Source organism: Heterodontus francisci, chromosome 15 (assembly GCF_036365525.1).
Source record: "Heterodontus francisci isolate sHetFra1 chromosome 15, sHetFra1.hap1, whole genome shotgun sequence".
Classification (NCBI taxonomy): domain Eukaryota; kingdom Metazoa; phylum Chordata; class Chondrichthyes; order Heterodontiformes; family Heterodontidae; genus Heterodontus; species Heterodontus francisci.
The window spans coordinates 35,221,191-35,244,418 of NC_090385.1; the positions used below are offsets into that span (position 1 = coordinate 35,221,191).

The following is a 23,228-nucleotide window of genomic DNA, read 5'->3' on the forward strand; positions in this document are numbered from 1 at the left end:
GGCTCGAAGGGCCGAATGGCCTACGCCTGGTCCTATTTTCTATGTTTCTATGAGTGCACAGACCATTGTGACGGAAATCACACCTGCCAAATGGAAACATATTAATTTTGTCATATGGGACAATATTTGAACTTTTTTTTACTGGACATTACACAAACCTGTTTAAAAAAAAGAACTGAGCGGCTGAAAGCATGGTTGCACATTTGCATTTTGAGAAACAGTTGAATAGAGAGGCAACGGAAGAGCTCACTGATTCAATTAACAAGAGTGGTCTGGGCAACAGTGATGATCCACATCTCGTCTGTGTAAGAGCCAGCACTACACCCCCCGCTGAGTGTGTCTAGTAAGCTTTGAAGTCCAGCAACGCACCTCCTCCCTCCCATAAACCTGCTGGCCAAACTGGAGACTGCTTGAATTGTGCCACTCAGAAAGGTAACAGCAATTTGAAGGCAAAAGAGAAGGAAGGTCTCGCCCTGTCTCTCTCTCTAGCAAAGTCCCAGGGACCCAAGGTAGCAGCTTCAGCCTCAAGACAGAGCACTTCTTCAGCTTTCTAGTACCAGAGAGGCGAGTTGAAAATTGTGCACTGGGCCCCAGTGAGAACTCCAAGACTTCAACTTTTATCAAGGACATTTCTAATCAGTCACTGAATTCCCTTTATTACGAACTCTACTTCAACACCCCCTCCTAATTCTTTCCTCCCCTCAGTATCAATTTGTGTGTGTGTTTCTCTTCTATGCATGCTAGCATGGGTTGTGTCACGTATTTTAGTAATTTTAACCGAGTTGGAGTGATAAGGCTCATAAACGTACATCTTTCTTGTCTAAACCTAAGAAAACCTTTCTGATTGGTTCCTTTGCAATTACAATTGGAGTGCAGTGAGCAAAGGGCTCATTGAGGGGGTAAGCTAAAATCACTGTTTTAAAAGATAAACCCTGTTATGGCCAAACCAGGAAAGGGCCAAGAGGGGAGCCTGAGACCCCTCCCTCACCCGTTCGTAACACCATGTAGGGGTTAAGATCAAGAATTCAAATTTATAGTGACCGAATAAGTAATACTATGGACTGAAATTTATGGAGACGGCTGAAGCCCTGCCATTGGGGCCAAAAGCGGGAGGCGACCGAGGTTTGGTTGACGGCGGGAACTGGGCTGGCATTTTTCTAGCATCGGAGATGCTGCAGCCAGGCAGGCAGGCCCTGGTGATCAGGGTTGGCGGGGGGGGGGGGGGGGGGGGGGGGCGTCCACGAGTGCCAGTTGCACCATTGATGCGAGGTCAGGCTTTGCTGCTGGGAGGCCCTCTTGTGGGTCATGGAGTGCCCATAAAGGAGGCCTCCCCCAACATGGCAGAGCCGAGGCTGCCAGGTTTCATTTGGTGGTCTCCCCAAATGGTGTCGGGCCCTCTCAATGCACGCGAAATGTCCGCAGTGGCGGGAAGTGACCCTTAATTGGCCACTTAAGTAGCTCAACAGGTGTCTTCCTGCCTCTCAGCCCATTCCCCAAAGGGCCTGGAAAATTCCAGCCTAGGGCTTTACTAATACTTTGGATTATATATTACTATTCTGCTCCTTATTTTGCAAAAACCATAAATGAGTCTCTATTTTATTTACTAATTGATCTCCTGTGGCATTGCACTTGGCAAGTTAAGACCAAAAATATTCTTCAAGTGAAGTGGAGTTAGAGGATGGGAAATAATTGGACCAGGACTTGTGAACTTAAGTCAATTTCCATTTTAAATTCATACATTTATTTTCATATTCCATTTCATGTTCATATTTATGATATAAATGGTCTATCCCAAATTTAAGTACAGTTATAATCGGATTCACTTAGTTGAATTGGTACAATTTATCTTCTCATAATGACACAAACATAATGAACACAGGACCACACATTAGTAGGTCATGTTACTTAATCTAAACACTTAATTCCTCTGTATACTGACCTACAGATCAAGGCAGACTCACCTCGCCTTGAAGTCTAATTTCTGTTACTAAAACTGCCTTTTGATTAGATTAGATTAGATTAGATTAGAGATCTGATTGCCTGTGTCGCCCATGAAGCCTCTTGCCCTTTTTAATCCCTCACTTCACAGGCCGAGATAAAGGGGTTTTCCGACAAAATGAGTGAGAGTTTTTTTTTGATTACTTAGATGAGCTAATGGATTGCTTATAGATTAGTTTCTGGAGAAAACAGCTTCTAATTAGCATATTAACCACTTTTCATCTATTCACTTTTGTTTTTAACCTTGCAAGATTACACCTTTGCTTTAAAAACTGAAGTCAGAATTTCAAATCCTTGTGTGCATAATTATCAGAGAATCTTGAAATATGACATGGACCTTAGCAAATACCTTTTGAAAAGCTTACACAACATCCTCTGCATTCCCTTTTACTACAAACACTGGAATTTCCTCAAAAAATCAATTAAATTAGTCAAGCATGTCCTGCTTTACAAAACCGTGTTGATTTCATCTGATTAGAAAAAATCATTCTAAATGTTTACTATCCAAGGATCAAAAGTGATCTAGTTCTCTAACAAGGACGTAGCCTCACATTAAGGCAATTCTGCAACTGGGAAGGCTGGAACCCCCGGATTAGTTAAAAAACATCATAAAATAATGAAAAATATATATGGTTGAAGTAAGTAAGCCATTTAATATGGCCAATAAAAGTAAGATTAGAGGAAAAAAATACAAAATTCATACACATCCATCATAGTTAGATATTGGAGAAAGGTTAGTTGGTACGTGGAACAAACTTTGAAAGAAGATAGTTGATTTATGATTGAGTAATGGCTTTGACAAGCTGGGCCAATAACTACTGTTAAAAAAGAGGGAATGAAGGTTTTGAGGAATACTGCTCGATTTTTTTCAAGGGGAGGTAAAAGAAGCAGCATAGAAAGAAAGACTTGTATTTATGTAGCACCTTAGGACGTCCCAAAGCACTGTACAGCCAATTAAGCACTTTGGACTAGCTGCCTTCAGGGCAATATAGTTTTGAATAGGGGGCCTCCAATAGGCATTAGGCCCCTTATTTACATAACCAAAAGATAAATGTCCATTTCAGGTGTTGGTCTCTGAAGCCTTTTTGTGCCTATACCAATATGGTCGGGGTTGCACTTCCAGCTTGCAAGGAATGAACACTTCCTGTCCAATATATTGGAAGCTTAGGCTTCTTTTTGGGGGTCACTAAATGGGCACAGTGGCATAGAATCTTTTGGCATCAGTGCCAACACCAAGCACACCAAGGTCAGGTGCAACATTATTAAATGCAAAGTAAAGCTCTCTCCACCAACAACATTCCTCAGCACCAACCCCTAAATTCATTTCCTATATCAGTCATCTTGTGGTCTCTCTGAGCGAGATTACCATTTGGTATCAAATGAAGCGTTAGTTTTGTGCATTTGATCCACGTCCATTTAGAACTGGTTTGAGGTTGCCCAAACACATTACTCGTTTGGCCCAGATAACTATCATCTCTTTGGTATGGGTTACAATTGTACCCAGGCCTTAATGATATTGAAAAATAGACAAAGAAGATTCTGATTGATTAATGTCTGTTGTGAATCTAACACTTGCTTTACATTGTAGACACTTACCACTTTGTATGTTCAGAACATGATGTTTGTCCAAAGACCAGCCACCTAGATTGGAGGCATCCTTTTCAAACCCCTGTAGAATTGCTGTCCTTTTCTCCCACAGTATCAAGTCTGGACAAGTTTCATATTCATATCCCACTGAAACTGGGAAACAATTAAAAAGGAACATTTAAATCTCTTCAGCCTGAGATTATAGATTCAAACACTGGCATCAGTAGATTCACTCTTGGTTGGTTTAGGCCTCAGGATCTAGAGGCGAGGATCACTCATTCACACTCCTGCACTATGTAATTTCACTTAATTTTCTCTTTACTAAAACTATATCAAATAAATATAAGAAGGAGTGCAAGGTTTTTGATGTATTAATAGATGTGTTTAGTGTTGTAAATTATTGCACTATATATTTTGTGACATGATTGGGGGATAAAAATATCTAAAATTTCACTGCAAAAAATTCAGAATGATGTGAAAGCTTTTATATGAAAAATTCATCAAACCCTGGGAGATGGTCGTCCAGATAGGCTTACATAAAATGCAAGTCACACCTGTGAGCACGTAGGCCTCTGAAGTGGATTGATGGACTGTGTTTTATTTTAAGAATCTTTTTTTCCCCAAAGACATTGATTCTTGTTAGGATACTGCTTCAGAAGCATCAATTACTCTTCAGTACTTAGTCCAGTGAGCCAAAGTAGTGAAAATTAGCCAATTATTTGACAATGAAGTAAATGGCAGGTGAACCCATATTGTTCTCACGAAATGCCCACAAGCATACACTTCCAGCAGGGATCACTGAATAACAAGCAGGAATGGGAACACTGAGTAATTGTCCCTCCTTTTTAGACCCAGGAGGGCTGAAGTCAATTGTAGTATTGCTACTATTATCCCAACTGTGATCAGCTCATTCAGTATGGACCAGGAGTCCAAACTAGGACTTTCTAAGGATTGCATTAGTTTTACTGATCACCTCTGACTCGAAATAGTTGAAAAAAATTGGACAGCAGATTAATAATTCTGATACCATATCTTGGTTACTTCTAGTATACATATATTGGAGGTAAGGGGTTACTACCTGGATGGCAGCACTGGTTTCATAGGGACTTGTCGGTAAAAGCATTGGCGAATAGGTGGTAAGCAATGTCCCAAATGTGAAATTACAACTGTATTAAAGAGGGAAAGAATAGCATAAAGTGTTCCTGTCTGTTCTTCCCTCTCTCAACATTAAAGACATTGGCTGCTACTGCTGAAAGATGTTTTAAAAGCAACTTTGGAATTGAAGCCAATGATCTCTCTAGAACAGTAACTCTCAGAAGGTGGAAAACAATTGCTTTGAAACTTGCTTTTATTGTGCAGATCAGATCATAAAAATAAATTAATGCTAAGGACTAAATGTTATATGAAAAAAACTGTTTGATGCCCAAATTATTCTCTTAAAATTATTTTGGCATTTGCAAAGCCCTGTCTCACAGAAAGGACAGAAATATAACTTGGTTGAGATGATGCTAGCCCAAAATTAAATATTCAATCAAATAAATTGTCTATCGCTTTTGAGTTTGTGTGCATGCTAAAACAAAAACTAGGTTAACACAGCAGTTCCCAAAAATTTCCATTGAATATGTTATCAGATAGAAAATAATTTCAAATAACTAGCCTGCGCTTGTACAAATAATGCACAATTCTCAGCAATACATTGAGAAATATTAAACTACATAACATACCTTCTGCTTCAGTGAGACCAGAAACCTTCTGGCCATAAACATCTGTTTTGTTCCATGTGAAAGTGTAAGCCAGGTCAGGTCTGGAAGGAAACCATTTCTGGAAGAGCCGTCCCTCGATAGTAATCATGAGATGAACCTTGATGAGTCCAGTTGGGATAAAGGCATGAGTCGTGATAATCCTCAATAATGATTTATACCCAGGAGCACGGCTGCTGAGGTAACTGAGCTTCACAAAGCTGGCTGGGATAGCAATTTCTTCCTGTACAACCTGCCAAAGAACGTTCATGCCTTTGAGTTTGAAATCGTTTTGTATTATGCAACAGTAGGATTTCTGACATAAGATGAAATACAGAGTAAGCTGTTTTTAAGATTATTTATTTTCTGCAAAAAGGTTTTGGGAATTTGGGTGTAAATCCAGCCCAGATTGATGGGATGAAAATCGTCCCTGTCTTTTTTAAAAATTCTTTCATGGGATGTGGGCATCACTGGCAAGGCCAGCATTTGCTGCCCATCCCTAGTTGCCCTAGACAACCAAGTGGCTTGCTAGGCCATTTCAGAGGGCAGTTAAGGGTCAGCCACATTGCTGTGGGTCGGGAGTCACATGTAGGCCAGACCAGGTAAGGATGGCAGTTTTCCTTCCCTGAAGGACATTAGTGAACCAGATGGGTATTTACAACAATCGATGAAAGTTTCATGGCACTATTGCTGAGACTAGCTGTCAACTAATTATTAACTGAACTTATTAATTAATTGAATTTAAATTCCACCAGCTGCCTTGGTGGGATTTGAACCCATGTCCCCAGGACATTGGTCTGGACCTCTGGATTACTAGTTTAGTGACATTACCACTGCACCACCATCTCCCTTGTAATGGATGTAAAGGCCTTTCATGGCAATCTCAAACCAGTTCCAAAATGGACACGGACCCAATACAAAAGTGCCCTTAATTTAGCACCAATTGGTCATTTCACACAGACAGGCAGCAGGATGGCTGGTGTGAAAACTGTCACACTGGTGCCATAGCGATTGCTTACTGTGATATAGTATCTTTACTATACCTGGAAGACACTAGACACCTAAAAGTGTTTCACTCCTCAGTACTAATGCCTTTCACTTTAAGCATGAAATTTCCAATAAGACAAGCTGTTTTTTTTTGATTCAGAAGTGCAGGAGCCTAGTTCTTGATAGCAATTTGTCAATTTCAGATCAGGTTACTCAGCTTAGCAAAACTCCACCTTCAGCTGACATATGCACAAATCAGCTCAGTGACCAGCCTCTCTCAAACGAATCCCAGCAATTACATTTTCAATATAGTCCTATAAGTTTAGGATGTGTGGCTACCTGAATTAAGTCCTGGTTCTGCCAAACTCTAGCTGGTGGATAGAAATTAGTTAATGCTAAGTACATAAGCCCATCTTCCTGCTTTACTAAGAACAACTGTGATTCATCAGGTGCTATGGGCACAATTCCATTTAGCTTGCAAGAGAACTGAAGGTATTTATTGGGTGGATATCATCAATTTGTGCTTGTGACGCAAGGGTTGAAGTGATGGGAGTACATACCAGCAATATGAAGCTTGGCACGTCCCACATGATTTTCTGTCTATTAACTTTGATGGGCATAAATCACTGATTGAAGTTGAGAAAGTTTAAGGTTTTATAGACACCCCTAGATGTGCGAGGCTACTGCTGAAGTTAACCAGTGAAAGTTGTTTAGTTTACCAGCAGTAAACAATGCCATGTTTTTCACTCTTTGTGCATGTATGAGTACAGTACACATTAGGACGTTGGTCTGCAGGGTTATCTATTGTTGAGCAGACTAAGTCCCATTTTCTAATGACAGGCTTGCCCTTCAAACTCTATGAGTAAGTCAGGCTGGATAGCCAGAGTGCTGGTGATAAATGACAGAAATGGAATCTCCCATAAATTAATATTTACATGTTCAAAAGATGACACTAATGATTCTGAAATTCTGTTTTGTCCAAATGTACAGGTAATTGTTATTACTGTCATCATTGTTGGAAATTACATGTGTCTTCCCCATTCACGGTAAGAAGCCAAGAATACTGGGCTTAGGTCACTGCTGTTCATTGTTTTATAATTATGCAAATGATAGCTTATTACATTTCATAAAGAGTGGATTTTACTGTCATTAACTTTACAAAATTACATAAAACTCATAATCTGTGAGGCTATATACTTTAAACACAGAATAAATTTGGTGCTATGCCTATTTCTCAGAGAAATTGAGACTAACTATAACAAAACCACATTGTCAACTCTGTTATGGCCATTGAAAGCAGAATGTTTTATGATCTAGAAAATTAAGTAAATTTGATTGAGGAACAAGGAAAAAGAACACTGAAGACAACTCTTGCTGGCGCTAGATTACCTCAATGTGATTTAGGTGTGAATATAGGAGGTACGATCAGTAAGTTCGCAGATGACATGAAAATTGGTGGTGTTGTAAATAGTGAGGAGGAAAGCCTTAGATTACAGTATGATATAGATGGGCTGGTAAGATGGGCAGAGCAATGGCAATTGAAATTTAATCCTGAGAAGTGTGAGGTGATGCATTTTGGGATCACTAACAAGGCAAGGGAATATACAATGGATGGTAGGACCCTAGGAAGTACAGAGGGTCAGAGGGACCTTGGTGTACTTGTCCATAGATCACTGAAGGCAGCAGCACAGGTAGATAAGGTGGTTAGGAAGGCACATGGGATACTTGCCTTTACTAGCCGAGGCACAGAATATAAGAGCAGGGAGGTTATGATGGAGCTGTATAAAACGCTAGTTCGGCCACAGCTGGAGTACTGTGTACAATTCTGGTCACCACACTATAGGAAGGATGTGGTTGCACTGGAGAGGGTGAAGAGGAGATTCAACAGGATGCTGCCTGGGCTGGAGCATTTCAGCTATGAAGAGAGACTGGATAGGCTAGGGTTGTTTTCCTCAAAGCAGAGAAGGCTGAGGGGAGACCTGATTGAGGTATTCAAAATTATGAGGGGCATTGATAGGATAGATGGGAAGAAACTTTTTCCCTTAGCGAAGGTGTCAATAACCAGGGGCATAGATTTAAGGTAAGGGGCAGGAGGTTTAGAGGGGATTTGAAGAAAAATGTTTTCACCCAGAGGGTGGTTGGAATCTGAAACACACTGCCTGAAGGGGTGGTAGAGGCAGGAACCCTCACAACATTTAAGAAGTATTTAGATGTGCACTTGAAACACCATAGCATACAAGGCTATGGGCCAAGTACCGGAAAATGGGATGAGAATAGATAGGTGCTTGATGGCTGGCACAGACACGATGGGCCGCAGGGCCTGTTTCTGTGCTGTATAATGCTATGATTCTATGACCTCAGCACTACTGTTGAAATAAGAATCTGCAGCAGAAACTCTCAGAGACGTGCTGGACAATTTTGATCACTGTCTTTTGAGGTATAAATACCGATGTTCCAATTTCTAAGATTCACATAACTTTTTTTTTGAAATGGCAAAAGAAAGATTAAGACAGAATCAGCTCAGAAGAAGGATACAGAGCAAATTTATCATTGAAACTGAAATTTACAAACTCAAGAGCCATGGTTCTAACTGCTGTCTTACAATATGATATCCAGTATGTAATCTCCCAGAACAAGATTGTTGTATGATGTTCAATGGGGTAGCAGCAAGCAGTAAATCAAAAATGCTTAAATACTTGGAAAGATAATCAAAAATTAGAAATGATGAGAATCCCAGAGATGGGGGCTTCAAATATAATCGGAACCTAAACAAGACCCAGCGAAAGAAAGAAAACAGACCAGTGGAACACAAGCCCCAGAATAGCTCTGTACTTCTTAATACCTAATCTTTTTTGATATACATGGAACTCTACCACTTTATTTCAGAGTCTCCAAATCAAATCAAATCACTAAAAACTCATTAACAGCAGCTAGAAACCGTTCAAACTATTTTACAAATATTATGCCTAGAGATGATTATAGAAGTTTTCCTCAAGAAAGCTACCTGTTTTCAGGTGATGTAGTGCACCACTCAATGTAAACAGATAGGGTGGAGTGGTCTTCCACTGAATCCTTACCCATAAAATGGCCACAGATGTTTTTCTCTGTTCACTTCCTGGAGGACAGATTGCACCATCTTTCGCATGTGAATGACAGTGTGCAAACAGGGATCAGTATTGTGTTGCATTTCTGTCCCATTATACTGTTGCTCCACCCATGCTGAATAATACTTCCATGGAAGAGAACTTTCTTGTGGATGGTGCCAGATTGCCATGTTGCTACAGTCCATCATTCTCTTTGATATGCTGCAGTAGCCTGGAATACTACTGCTTGCAGTTCCTTTGCCTCTGCCACTAGACGCACTGTTGGTCATTCATCTCATTGGCATTTGTGGGACCTCAGTGTGCGCAACATGGTTACACACACAACAATAATTTATGCACTTCAATGTTAATCATTGTGCCTTAAGTGCTTTGTACCGTTTCTGTGAGATGTGGTAAGGACAAATATAAATAAAAGTTCTTTTTTTCACACCCTTCCTTTGGAAAAAAATCCTTACATGTGATTAACATACCCTCTAATTTTTGTTTGTAGTGTATGGTCGATTCGTTTAAATGCATGGTCCTTTAAAATTTTTTTGCACAGCCATGCATGCATGATAACTTAAAGGGGCCAACTTGCATTCAGTCTGTGACAACTTTTGGGTTGTTGCGCACCTGTGCACTTACAGGGACCATTACATGTGATACTCTTTATATAAATGTTCCTTCTTTCTCTCTCTCTGACATTATAATTGGCTATATTGTAGACACAAACTCATCTCCCTGATGTCCCCCATCACCCTACACACCATTAGGGTACTGCAAGAGTTTTCTTGATGTCCTGGCTCAAATTTATCCCTCAACTAACATTACTAAAATAGATGAGGCAATTTCTCATGGTGGGATTTTGTGATCTCGTGTGCAAATTGACTGCTGTGATTCTCTACATGTTCCACTTTAAAAGTATGTCTATGGCTGTGAAGTACTTTGGGACTCCTGAGTTTTCTTTTCTTCTTTGCACTTACAAAAATGGATTCATAAACTCTTAATTGCAATGAAAGAATAGGATACCAAAAGGAAAACACTGTGGGGTTCCAGAATGTATACAATTTGCTCTGAAATAGATGGCTAGAAATAGATAACCATTCTTGTGCTCGATCATTATTTGCTTGCCTAGAGATCCTGGCTTGTTTATTCCTGAATTCAAGTAGGCAGATCTTTCAAATGAATTGTGACTGTTTGCTCATTGTATGTTGACATGAATTCAACCTATATGAATAAGGGAAAGGACTATGTTGCTTTGGTGTGAGAGCTAACATATTTTTTCATGGATCAATATTCTATATTATTATACAACTAGAAAATCTAGAAAATGCAATATGCGTTACCTATCAGAAGATATTTAGAGGCTCAACAGCAGTAGATAAACTGAGCAACAGCATCAATATTCTACTAATGCATTCTTTTAGTTTCTTCTTTATGCTTCAAAGTTTTACCACTCCAGCTGAATAAACATTTTAATGTTGTAATATGATGTACTGTCCCCACAAATAGATATTCGATAATATGCTACTATTCGTACACATCAAGATTTTGAAAACAACTGTTCCTACTTGTATTTCTGGGATGGCTGGTCCTCTCTCTGGACAAGATCCTGTAAATGTAGTCAGGGGAGAAGGAAGGACAATTGGATTCAGAGTCGCAAAGCTACTGAGATCACAGAAAGGAGGTTTAGATTCTATTCTCTTCATGATGACTTTATCCACAACAACAAATCTGTTCCACGGTAACCAGAGAGTTCGGTTTTCAGTGATGAAGGGCGCACGCTCAAAGACAAGTGTGACAGAGATTCCTCCAATTGCTACAAGATCAAAACTGGTATTAAAGAGAAAAAGAATTCCAAATAAGTAAATGTTAAGAAGAAATCAAATATAAAATTGGATCAAACTTTGATCTGAATGTGATTTAAGTATTACGGTTGTCATAAATTTCACTTTAAATGACTATTGAAGTCTAAAGCAGCTTTCAGCACATCAGAAGTTTGTCTTTGATTGTAACATTTACTCCTTGTGGAACATCAGCCCACATCAAAAGTTTTAGATTTCTTTTGCAGTCAGCTTAAAATATTCACGCAGAAATATTCAGAAAATATGCTCAACAATCAATTGTATTTTGCATTTTAGCAATCGTTTGACCCAGACAATTTTGCTATCCTGAGTTACCTCTCACCTCACTTTGAGTACTGTGTATTTTTATGAACAAATGAGTTTGGCAGTAACGAGGTAACAACTTTACAATTTACACTGACAGGTGCTCTCACACCACAGAAACTACTCCCTTGAACACATTTAGACAACAATAAAATGGCAGTAAGATGATATTTTATGTCTAATTCTAGGTCCAATGAATCTTACAATATGTCTTTCTGTCAGAGAGATCATGTTAGCTATTATAACAGAAATGTATACATGATGATGGTGAGGGACAATTTCTAAATTTTGCAATTAAACACAAGATCACACAGATATAAAATCAAATCAAAAAATACTGGAAATATTCAGATCAGGCATCATCTGTGGAGCGAGAAACATAGTTAATGGACTGAATTTTATGGCCCCCCGAGTGACGGGAATGGGGGGAGCCATAAAATTGCATGGGAAGGCAGGAGGTAGAGGTCCCATCACTTTCCTGATACTTTCCAATTTAGCCTGGGCGGGAAGGCAGAGAATGGTATTCCCACCCCAGGTCAATTGAGGCCTCCAACTCAATTTAATGGAAGGTGGAGGGGCCTGCCGCCCGGAGATGCCATCAGGTTGCCCTCCTCCTCTGGGGACAATCAAGGGATCCCAGAGGGCTCTGACAGTGGCGATCACTGTCCTCACCCCCGCCCCCGCCCGGGAAGACCCCCCAACCTTCACCAACCCCTATCCTCCCAACCCGGTCACCAGGGCCTGGCTGAATTGCCCCGGTGACCCCAACCCCACTTACCTCTCCAAGGATCTTCTCCTCTCTTTAGTACTGCAGGGCCTTTTACAGTACATGCAGTGGCTATCTCAGTTAACTGCCTGCCCACCATGGAATTGAAACAGGTGGAGGATTGAGGCAGGGTCTCCTCCCACCTTCCGGCCTGCTGCCGGGACCCCATTGCCAGGATAATATTCAGCCCAATGTTTCAGGTCGATTAACTTTCATCAGAACGTTAACTCTGTTTCTCCTCCACAGATGCTGCTAAGTAGTTCCAGCATTTTCTGTTTTTATTTCAGATTTCCAGCATCCGCAGTATTTTGCTTTTGTATCACATAGATATATTTCAGTATAAGATCACTCTTCTACAGAAGAAAATAATGAAGTGATTCAACAAATACATATTAATACAAATTTCCTTGGAAGTCTTTAACATTTTTGGATCATTTCTAAGGATTCTGAGTTAAAATACATATATATCTCTCAACCAAGAAGAAAACCTAATATCCAAAGAAGTGGGTCTAAATCTTTGAACCTATTCTGTTTAGTGCACTTTTTAAATTTTATTAACACATTTGTTTACAAATCTTCTGTATTATTTAAAGCAATTACCTGTGCTTGAATATTTTTAAGGTAGATCCCTTGCCTCAATTACTAACAGAACACTTGTTAAAGTTTGTCAAACATGGAATGTTATTAACATTACAATGCTCAACAGTTTCCAAACCTATGTCTTTGCTCTTGTTGTCAAACTTGAGCTCCTCTTCTTTTCAGCGGATTGTTTGATTCTTCCTCTATTCTTAATAGACTGAACCACTGACAATGTCACATGTCTAGACTATGATTTTTGGATTCTTTAACGAGCTCATTGGAGCAAAAAGTGGAACAATTCATATGAAAAGAAGAGAACATCATCATTTTGAAATTTATTAAGGGGGTAATTATTTAGCTGAAGTTCCACAGTATACCGCTTGCTTTGTGGAGTAGCTTTAAAAATGTGATCAATTCAAGTCCAAGGGTTGTTGATTACTCTAGCACAATTATTTTATTTGGATGAAAGTTTTGTTACATTGCAATTCTGCTATTGCATCACGTGCAAAATGTAGTCAAACTGATTTCTGGATTTATCTCCCTCTTCATAGGGATGTCAGATAGCCTGACTGAGATGGGAAACTTAAAATCTTAGAATGATAAAGATCATTAAGATAGGCATGAGGGCAAACAGTTGACTCATCCTTCTTTAGAAATCTATGGCCCTCCTTTCACAATACCTGCCTATTGAAGATTTCAGAGTTTTTGCCTTCAGTATCATACCTAAAAGATCATTACAGGTATTGATTATGGGCACATGGCAAGATCTTAATTTTGCCATTTTACGGGGCTAGATTTTAAAGCCCTTCCACCGTCGGGAACGTTGGTGGGGGGCCAACGAAGATTGGTACGGCAGAAGCCTGTCACCGACCCCAACAGGCCCCATGCCGACCTCGGCGGCGGCGGCGAGGCCTCGTGGCAGCCACCCCGCCATTCAGCAATGGGACCCCCATTTAAATATGGAAAGTACTTTGCATACCTGACTTAATGAGGGTCCCCTCACCTCCAACATTGCCATAGCGATCTTCATTTGTGCAGCTGACAATGGCAGGCCTTCGAATCCCCATTTGGGGAAACATGGCGTGACACCTGTGGGGAGGGGGAGGAGGATTTTTTACACAGCACGGGTTGGGGTGAATGAGGTTAAAACAATGTGGATTAGTCAGGGTGTTGATGATGGGAAGGGGTAATGGGCAAAGTTGCTGAACTTTGGAGGGGGGAAAGGGCAAATTTTAAATATTTGCATTTGGGGAGGGGGGAAGGGCACAAATGGCACAAAATGCCATTGGGAGGGTGTGAAAATGCATTCAACCATCATGACATTATGTTTTGGTGCAATGTGACTTACCTGGCCCTTTAATTTTTAAACGCCCATGAAGGGCTGTAAGCCCTTTAAAAATGGCACTAGCGGATGTGCATTGGCATCGGATGGCGTTGCCTGCGATGGCTCACCCACCCCCTTCACATGATTGCGGGGGGCGGGCGCTGGGGCCATGTAAATGAGTCATCACGTTTGAAATTGCGGCAGCTCCGTGACGGCAGCGGACTCTTAAAATGCAGACCATGGTATCTATTACAGTCAAGTGAGGAGGGGTCAAAGGGCTTCCCTCTTTTCCCTCTCCTTGTTTGATCACAACAGGTTTAATTCTTTCTTAAAGTGGATGGACTGACCAACTCAGTACGTGTTTGATTATTTATTTGCTATGATCCTAACAAGAACCTATCGGTAGGTTTTCTTGAGTTAACAAAGAAAGAGGTTAACTTTATTGTACCTAAACTGAACTAAAATAATAAACAACATGCCAACTTTCACTCTCACACACACACTTGAGGTTTACACGCTCACAAATAGCTTACAGAGTGGGGAAAGGTAGATTGGTTGAGTTAGAGTCCATATAACAAATGGTATACAAATCTGTGGTGTTTGGTACTTCGTCTGGCTTCTAGCTGAATTCAGTGGTCGGCTTTTAGTTTGAACTAGTTCAGTTAGTCTCTTGAAGACAGCTATGCGGATGATTTCGTCCAACGGGGTTTCTGATTGTAGCCGAAGTATGCAAAGGTGGTCAGTCAACTGGCAGGATTTGAAAGCTTTCAAGCTGGAATGGAGAGAGAAGGACCCCCACTTAGGGTCTATTCATGTTGGTTCTCCTCTACTGCAGAGAAAACACCAGCTTAAAACTACATATGGGGAGGGGCTTGTCACATGACAGTCACTCAGTGATTCAAACATAGCAATTTTCAGTATTCCTCCTCTTGCTGAAAAGAACAGGTAGTTCCTTTAAACTTCCTGGTCTTGGTTCTTGCTGGGAAATGCACAGACATTTTGTCTCCCTCCTCACAAGCACTGTAGTGTAGGATACAGTGCAGCAAACTAGGTGATCATTGAAAGCTGCCAGCAGTCATCCTGTTTTAAATGCCTTTTAAAAAATAATAATTCAGATCTCCAGTCAGTGGATTAAAGAAAATTATCACTCAACAAAACACATTGGCGTAACACCTCCCCACCACGCAAAATGAAATGTGACCACAGGAACATTTCATGATGAGGTCACAAATTAAAAAAAAACTGTACACACACACTCATCTGTCTCACTGTCATAGCCATACTCTAGTTTTTTTTTTCATCCGGGATTGGGCGCAAGCACAACTTGGGAACTCCAATTGCTTTGACAGGGTGCAATTGGCTTGTGCTCCAGCATACACTGAATTTCTTCATGTATTTCTACAATATCTTTCTTTTCCATTTTCTCTATATCAGTGAACTCAACCATGGATTCAAAGTTGTTCAGAACTTTGTGAAGATGATCCAGTGCTTTTCATACATATTTTCCTGTAATCCACCAGCCTGGCCCACAATTCCTCCTCAGTTAGGATACTTGACTTGCAATCATCACCACTATCACCACCTCCAAATCTGCCACAAAAACTTTTTTGGTATTGTGGTTTTCCTTTGGCTTATGAGTTTTTCTGTGTCTCCCTTCAGAATTTAAATCTTTAAGTCTCAATTTCCTCCCGAATCTGGGGAAGTTTTCTGAGACCTCGGCGATAGGGATTTTGTTTAGTGGGGGAGGGGGGTCTCTCCCACATCCACATCATGTAGGGTTAGGGTTGCGCACACTAGTTTGTCCCTGCAGATCCCTTTAAACTCTGTGAGCAGCCTTGTTAGGATTCCTCTCTGTTCTGTGTTTAAATAGGAAAGCACGGTGTCTAATTTCCCTAAGATTTCAGTGTTTGCTAGCCAGATGGTACGAGGTTCGATTTGGGAATCCTCTAGGCCTCCCTCTAACTCGTCCTCACTGTCTCTTTCACCCTCCTCTTTCCTGACTGCCTGACAGACTTGTGCTTGTTTGTCTCCTTCCCGGCTGTGATATTGTTTTAACATATTGATGTGGCACAACCTTTGCTTTTTCCTACTTTCTGGGGTGTCAATTATATAATTCACCAAGTTAATTCCCTTTATTACTCTGTATGGGCCACTGAACCGGGCTTTCACTGGTTCTCCCTGTATTGGTAATAGCATTAAGACATGGCCTGAAGTGCTGTAATCTGCAAGGCTACAGACCAGATGCTGGAAGGTGGGATTAGATAGGGTGGCTAGATTTTTTGGCTGACACAGACACGATGGGCTGAATGGCCTCTTTCTGTGCCAAAATTTTTCTATGGTTCTATGGTCTCCGGGCTGAAATGTTCTGGCATTGGTATGTTTATCCACCTGCCTTTTCATAGTTGTCTGGGAGGTTTTCAGGTATTCCTGAGCCACCGCACGGGCTCTCGTGAGCCATTCTCGGAACATGGAGGTGTAGTCTAACAGAGAAGATTCGTCCCTGTGTCCTAAAAACCTCTCCTTGATTAGTTTTAGAGGACCTCTCACCTCGTCTCCATAAACTAATTCAAAGGGACTCAAGCCAGTGGACTCATTGGGTGAGTCCCTGGTAGCAAACAGAACAAATCCCAGCCCTTTGCCCCAGTCATGGGGGTACTCATAGCCGTATTCCCTGATCATTGTCTTTAGGGTCTGGTGGTAGTGCTCCAAAGGCCCTTGTGACTGTGGGTGGTAGGCTGATGACTTTAGCTGAGTTACACCCAGATTATCTGACCTTTTAAAAAATATTGGACATAAAATTCATGCCCTGATCTGACTGGGTCTCAGCAGGCAGCCCAAATCGAGTGAGCCTTGGCGGAGATACTATTTAGAGGGATAGCCTCTGGAAATCGGGTAGTCACATTCATAATGGTAAGAAGATACTGGTATCCCCCTTTTCTTTTCTGCAGGGGCCACACACAATCTACCAGCACTCTGCTGAACGATGCCACAAAAGCTGGTATGGGAATTAGGGGTGCAGGTTTTATTGCAGGTTGAGGCTTCCTCACAACCTGGCATGTGTGGCAAGTCTTACAGAACTCCACCGCATCCTTGTGGAGTTGTAGCCAGTGAAAATGCTGTCTTATGTGGGCTTGGGTTTTTCTGATACCGACATGTCCAGCCATTGGAATCTCGTGGGCTATTCTCAATATTTCCCAATGGTACCTCAGCGGCATCACTACCTGGTGAACTACTGTCCAATCTTCATCTGCAGGTCTATGAGGAGGTCTCCACTTCCTCATCAACATCTCATTCTTTAAATAGTAGCACTCTGGAACTCCCTCTGCTTCAGCTTCAGTTTGGGCAGTCCTTGCTAACTTCTTTAACCCTGAGTCGGCTTGCTGAGTCTCAACCAAGGAAGACCTGTTTAAACCATCCTTTGGGTCCTCTAACTTCCCAAAGAAGGCTTCAGACAACCAGACAGTAGGGTCATCTGTCTGCAGTGCCAGTTCAGCTTCCTCTGACGGAGCATGTTTGGCTATGGACTGGGTCACCACACATACAGGAAAAATGCCAGGGACCTTTTCCTGTAACTGCTCTGTCTCCCTGACCTCTCCCGCTCTCTCTAAAACCACTGAGGAAGCTACCAAATTCGTCCCCACCAGATCGTTACCCAAGAGCAGGTCGATCCCGTCCACAGGTAAACTAGGGACAATCCCCACGGTTACCGGTCCTGAAACAAAGTCACACTCCCAGTGCACCCGGTATAAAGGTATGGGCATATACTTTCTTCTCTGGAAAGCTCTTTATTTCTCCCTTTCCTGGAATGCTCTTTCTTTTTCCCTTTCCTGGAATTCTAATTCTAGTCTCCTCTGTTCTAGTTGTACCTTAGCTAATGTTACTTTGTGTGTTTCAGATTCAATGCTTGTCTCCAGTTCTTCAGTGTCAATTTTAAAATGGTTGGCTACAAGTTTTAGGATTTCAGGCTTCCAAGCCTTTGGACAGATAGTAATCTCTAACTGCCCAGATCAACTCTTCAACAGGCTTTTCACCTGGTCCAAGTTACTTCACCCTGTTCTAGGAAGGTACTGGCCTCAATGGTAGACATTTTAGTACGCTAGCCCTGAAAAGCACAAGAAAATCTGTTTTGAAGTTTTAAAATCTTTGCTGGGGGTCAATTTTGTTTCTTGCTTCTAATCTCCCATTTGTCTTTGGGTTTGATCCCAGACGTGAGCCCCCAAATTTCTATTACAGTCACGTGAGGATGGATCGAAGGGCTTCCCTCTTTTCCTTCTCCTTGTTTGATCACAACGGGTTTAATTCTTTCTTAAAGTGGATGTACTGACCAATTCAGTAGGTGTTTGATTACTTACTTGCTATGATCATAACAAGAACCAATGGGACAGGTTTTCTTGAGTTAACAAAGAAAGAGGTCATTGTACCTAAACCGAACTAATAAAATAATAAACAATGCACCAACTTTCACTCTCAGACATACACTAGAGGTTTACACACACAAACAGATTACAGAGTGGGGAAAGGTAGATTGCTTGTGTTAGATTCCATAGGGAAAAAAAAGATATACAGTCTGTGGCATTTGGTGATTCGGCTAGCTTCTAGCTGAATTCGGTGGTCCTGAGGTTTTTAGTTTGAAGAGGTAGATGACTGGTTTGGTGGGTCTCTTGAGGACACCGCTGCGGATGATCTCCTCTAACGGGGTTTCTGATTGTAGCCAGAGTATGCAAAGGTGGTAAGTCAACAAGCAGGATTTGAAAGCTTTCAAGCTGGAATGGAGAGAGAGGGGGAACCTTTCTTTGGGTCTCCTCATGATAGAGTTGGTTCTCCTCTGCTGCAGAGAAAACACCAGCTTAAAACCACAGATGGGGAGGGGCTTGTCACATGACAGTTACTCAGTGATTCAAACATCATAGTTAGCATTATTTCTCTGCTTGCTGAAAAGAACAGGTAGTTGCTTTAAACTTCCTGGGTCTTGGTTCTTGTTGAGAAAAGCACAGACATTTTGTCCCCCTCCTCCCAGCATTGTAGTGTAGGATACAGTGTAGAAAACTAGGTGATCACCTTAAGCTGCTGGAAGTCATCCTGTTTTAAGTGTCTACTAAAAATGTCTTTAAAAAAATATGTAAATTCTGATCACCAGTCAGTGGATTAAAGAAAATTATCAACAAAGTCAACAAAACACATTGGCATAACATATCACACTAGGCTTTTAGTAGTGCACTTCAATAGAACATGACAATAATAGAAAATATTATTCATTGTTCAAAATCCAAAGGGTGAAAAAGCCACTGGTTACATTACAATTCAGTCAAATGTCATATTCTCCAAATTTAGATAACAGATATTTGAAGTTTATTCTTGATCAAATTTTTGAGACATTAGTTTTAGAATATTCATTATAATGCTATTTCTTCCTGCCCACTTGGATCTCATTTGCTACACAGTAATTCCATTAACTAAATTAAATGGGTCGAAGGTTCAATTTTTTAAACATTTGAAATTTGTCATCACGAGGGCACCATAGATTAAAGTGATATAATTAACTCATATTTTATGAAAGACTTCCATCTTTCGATTTTCCTCTTATTAGCATCTTTCCACAGGATAATGATCATAATGTATGAAAGACAACTGGAATCAATACTTTTATTTGCCATGAGACCAACAGTTGCACTATGTATACAAAAGCAAAATACTGAAACCAAAATAAAAACAAAAGGTCAGAAAGACAACAGTTCATCGACCTGAAACATTCTCTCTATTTCTCTCCACACTGATTCTGCCCGCCCTGTTAAGTTTTCCTGCATTTTTTGTGTTTTATTATCCATGATCATTCCAGCTTCCAGATTCTCTGTTACTAATTCACAGTCATGTTTTACCATTAATAAACATGACTTCTAACTAAGCCTCATTTTTGTGACTCACTGACGGGGCATCCTTCCTTCTTATTTATTCAATTACCAAGTAAATTTGACTCAGGATGCATTTGGTGGCAAGAGGGTCTGAGGGAATAGAGAAATGCATTCTGCTGCACCTGCCATCCTGACGGCTGATCGTGTATCCATAATCTACATGGTGCAAAAAGCTGATGTTCACGCCAACTAGTGGGGTCTCATCCACTGCTGTCACCTGTCCTCGAATGACACAAACGCGGCTGAAATGAGACAACATACAGATAAATACACTAAAAAAAAAAGATCAATAATTGCTATTAATTTATTCTACATTCCTGATGCAAGAAAACTGACAGGGCTTCACATCAACTAATTCTGGTTCATCAGATCTGGATTACATTTAAACAAAGATGAACAAAGATAAACAAAGAAGAATGGTTGATTTTAATGTAATGCCCTAATCAGACAAATGCTTGTACAACATTTGGCTCATTTATCTCAACAGCCTAGATGAGATTAGATTAACTGTATTTAGCTCTGTTAAGTATTCCCTTTTATAGGCTCTTATCTTGTCAGGAGGTCCCTACTTAAGGGCATGAAATTGTTGTTTGTAGTCAGCCCAAGCTGAAGCAGAAATAGCAATGAAGGTAGAAATTCAAGGGGGGTCTTTGCAACAATTTAAAACATGTAATCCTCTATAAATAGTGATATATGGCAATCACACATTTATAATTCTGCACAAAATAATTACTTCCTAGATTACTGCAGACTCAAAAGTGCTCCCATCACCTGTAAATGCAAAAGTGTCCTCAAGAAGTATTCATTTAGACAAGTATTTAAAAGAGTAATTTCTTTTTCAAGAATTTTGTGTGAAATGTCTTGCTCATCAAAGGCGAGGAAGTTATGTTGAAGAGTGGATCACTTCTTGTTTCAAGCACCCAGTGTCAGCATCAAGCAATCCCAGATGTCCCTCATCTTCAAACTTAACATTAGAAGACTACTATCTACTTACACCAGTGTGACATTTTCTTCCATTCGAGGGAACACAGCTTAAGAGAAGCAAAGATGGTCAAATGCAATGGATCACAGTTAATGACAATTTGGGTGAAATAGATAATGAAGAACTCAAAATGAATAGACCAGGGTAGAGAGAGACAATAAAAATAACTGAATCGTGATTTGTTTCTCTTTTGCTTTCTTCCTGTTACCAATTTATCCAACAAAGTAGGGACATCGTCTTCCCTTACAATTCAATAATTTCAACAGGCTTTGCCATCCCAGGGGAGATGTTACTAAATCATTCGCCTCTGAGTTAGAAGATCCCAAGTTCAAATCTAACTCCAGAGGTTTAAGATCAGAATCTAGGCTGAAACTTCAGTGCAGTTCTGAGGGAGTACTGCACTGTCGGAGGTGTCTCGAGCCAACAAGGAGCATATCATATTAGATTTAGTACTGAGTAAGATTTAGTTGACAGCCTAACGGTGCGTGAACATTTATCGAACAGCGATCATACAATCAATTTCAACGTAGTGTTTGAAAGGGAGGAACGCAAAAGAGCTATGATATTCTAGATTTAGGTAAGGCTGACTTCTATGGAATGAAACAGAGACTCTCCACAGTAAACTGGGCAAATCTGTTAATGGATAAAATGACAGACGATCAGTGGGCGGTTTTGAAAAATTAATTCAATTTGATACAGAATCAGTTTCTACTCCTAAGGGGCAAAAGCTCTACTTGGCAGAAAAGCAGCCATGAAGAACTAAAGAGATGTCAGACAACATAAAACTAAAAGAAAAAGCACACAAAAATGCAAAAAATACCAAATGGGGAAACTACAAAGAACAGCAAAGGGTAGTGAAACAGATAGTAAGAGAGCTACAAAAAAGGGTAACAAAATAAACACAATCTTTTTAACAATTACATTAGGAAGAAGAGAGTGGTAAGGAGCAATGCGGGTTGCTTAAAAACTGCTAATGGTGATATGGTCAATGAAAATAAGGAAATGGCAAACATGCTGAATAATTACATTACATCAATATTTACAGCAGAGGAATGCCAGACATGCCAAGGAAACTAATACTGAATCAGGATCAGAGGCTCACCAAAATTAATTTCGGTAAAATAACAGTAATGAAGAAAATAATGGGCTGGATTTTACCAGTTCCTGGATATCGGGGGTCATAAGGGGGGGGGGGGCCCAGAAAATATCTCCAGGAGAGGCCCAACATGGGCCTCGACACCAGGAAGGCCCCGCCCCAAATTACCAGCGGCAGCAAGGCCTCGTGGTGGCCGCCCCTGCCACTCAGTGACGGCAACTTAATTTAAATATTTAAATAAATTCTAATTAATGCATAATTTTTTACCTTGGCGCAACGGCCATCCCACACTGATATTCCGGCCAGTTGCCATAACTCCGTGCCTTCAGATCTCCGATCGGAGATCCAAAGCGGAACACTGGTGGGGAGGAGTGAGGTTTTCAGGGCGGCGGCGGTGCTAGTGTGGAAAAAGCTTTATATTGGTTGAGGGGATGGTGGAAAGGGGTTGAAGGTCAAAGTTAATAAAGTTCAGGGGAGAAAGTTCGGGATTGGAAGAAAAGTTTTTTGTGGGGAGAGGGCAATTAATAAACTGATTAGTCATTGGGGGATGGGAGAGGGGATTGGAACCTCGAATGAAATTTTGATTTTTTATAAACTGCCCCTTTAAAAATTTAAAAGCCTCGGAAGGGCCTGAAACCCTTTAAAAAAGGCACTGGCGCCTGCAGGCAGCACTGGACGCTGTTACCAGGGCGCCCACCTCCTCCACATCATGGAGCATTCCGTCCCCTCCATGTAAATAAGCCACTGCGCTAAATATCACGGTGGCTCAGCAGCACACATCTCGCGCGTGCACTGTGACGTTTTTGAAGCTCGCCTGTAAAAATTCCGCCCAATGTCAGTAAAAAAGTGACAAACCCTCAGGACCAGATGATTTCCATCCCAGGGTTTTAAAGGAAGTAGGTGAGAACATTGCAGATGCCCTAAGTATGATCTTCCAAAGTTCTTTAGATTCAGGAACTGTTTCTTTGGATTAGAAAATTGTACATGTTGCTCCATTATTTAAGAAAAGT

General features: G+C 40.8%; 1 protein-coding gene across 9 annotated transcripts in view; it reads right to left on the reverse strand.

Moving 5' to 3' along the window:
- The window catches only part of tenm1 (teneurin transmembrane protein 1), a 1,688,122-nt gene that overhangs the window by 161,133 nt on the left and 1,503,761 nt on the right, over window positions 1-23,228 (reverse strand). For all 9 annotated transcript variants that reach the window (XM_068047383.1, XM_068047386.1, XM_068047389.1 and 6 more), the window contains 4 exons: window positions 20,263-20,382; window positions 10,966-11,227; window positions 5,310-5,577; window positions 3,595-3,738 (listed from right to left, as the gene is read on the reverse strand). In XM_068047383.1, coding sequence (XP_067903484.1) covers window positions 3,595-3,738; window positions 5,310-5,577; window positions 10,966-11,227; window positions 20,263-20,382 — 794 coding nt within the window. The remainder of the gene's footprint in view (window positions 1-3,594; window positions 3,739-5,309; window positions 5,578-10,965; window positions 11,228-20,262; window positions 20,383-23,228) is intronic.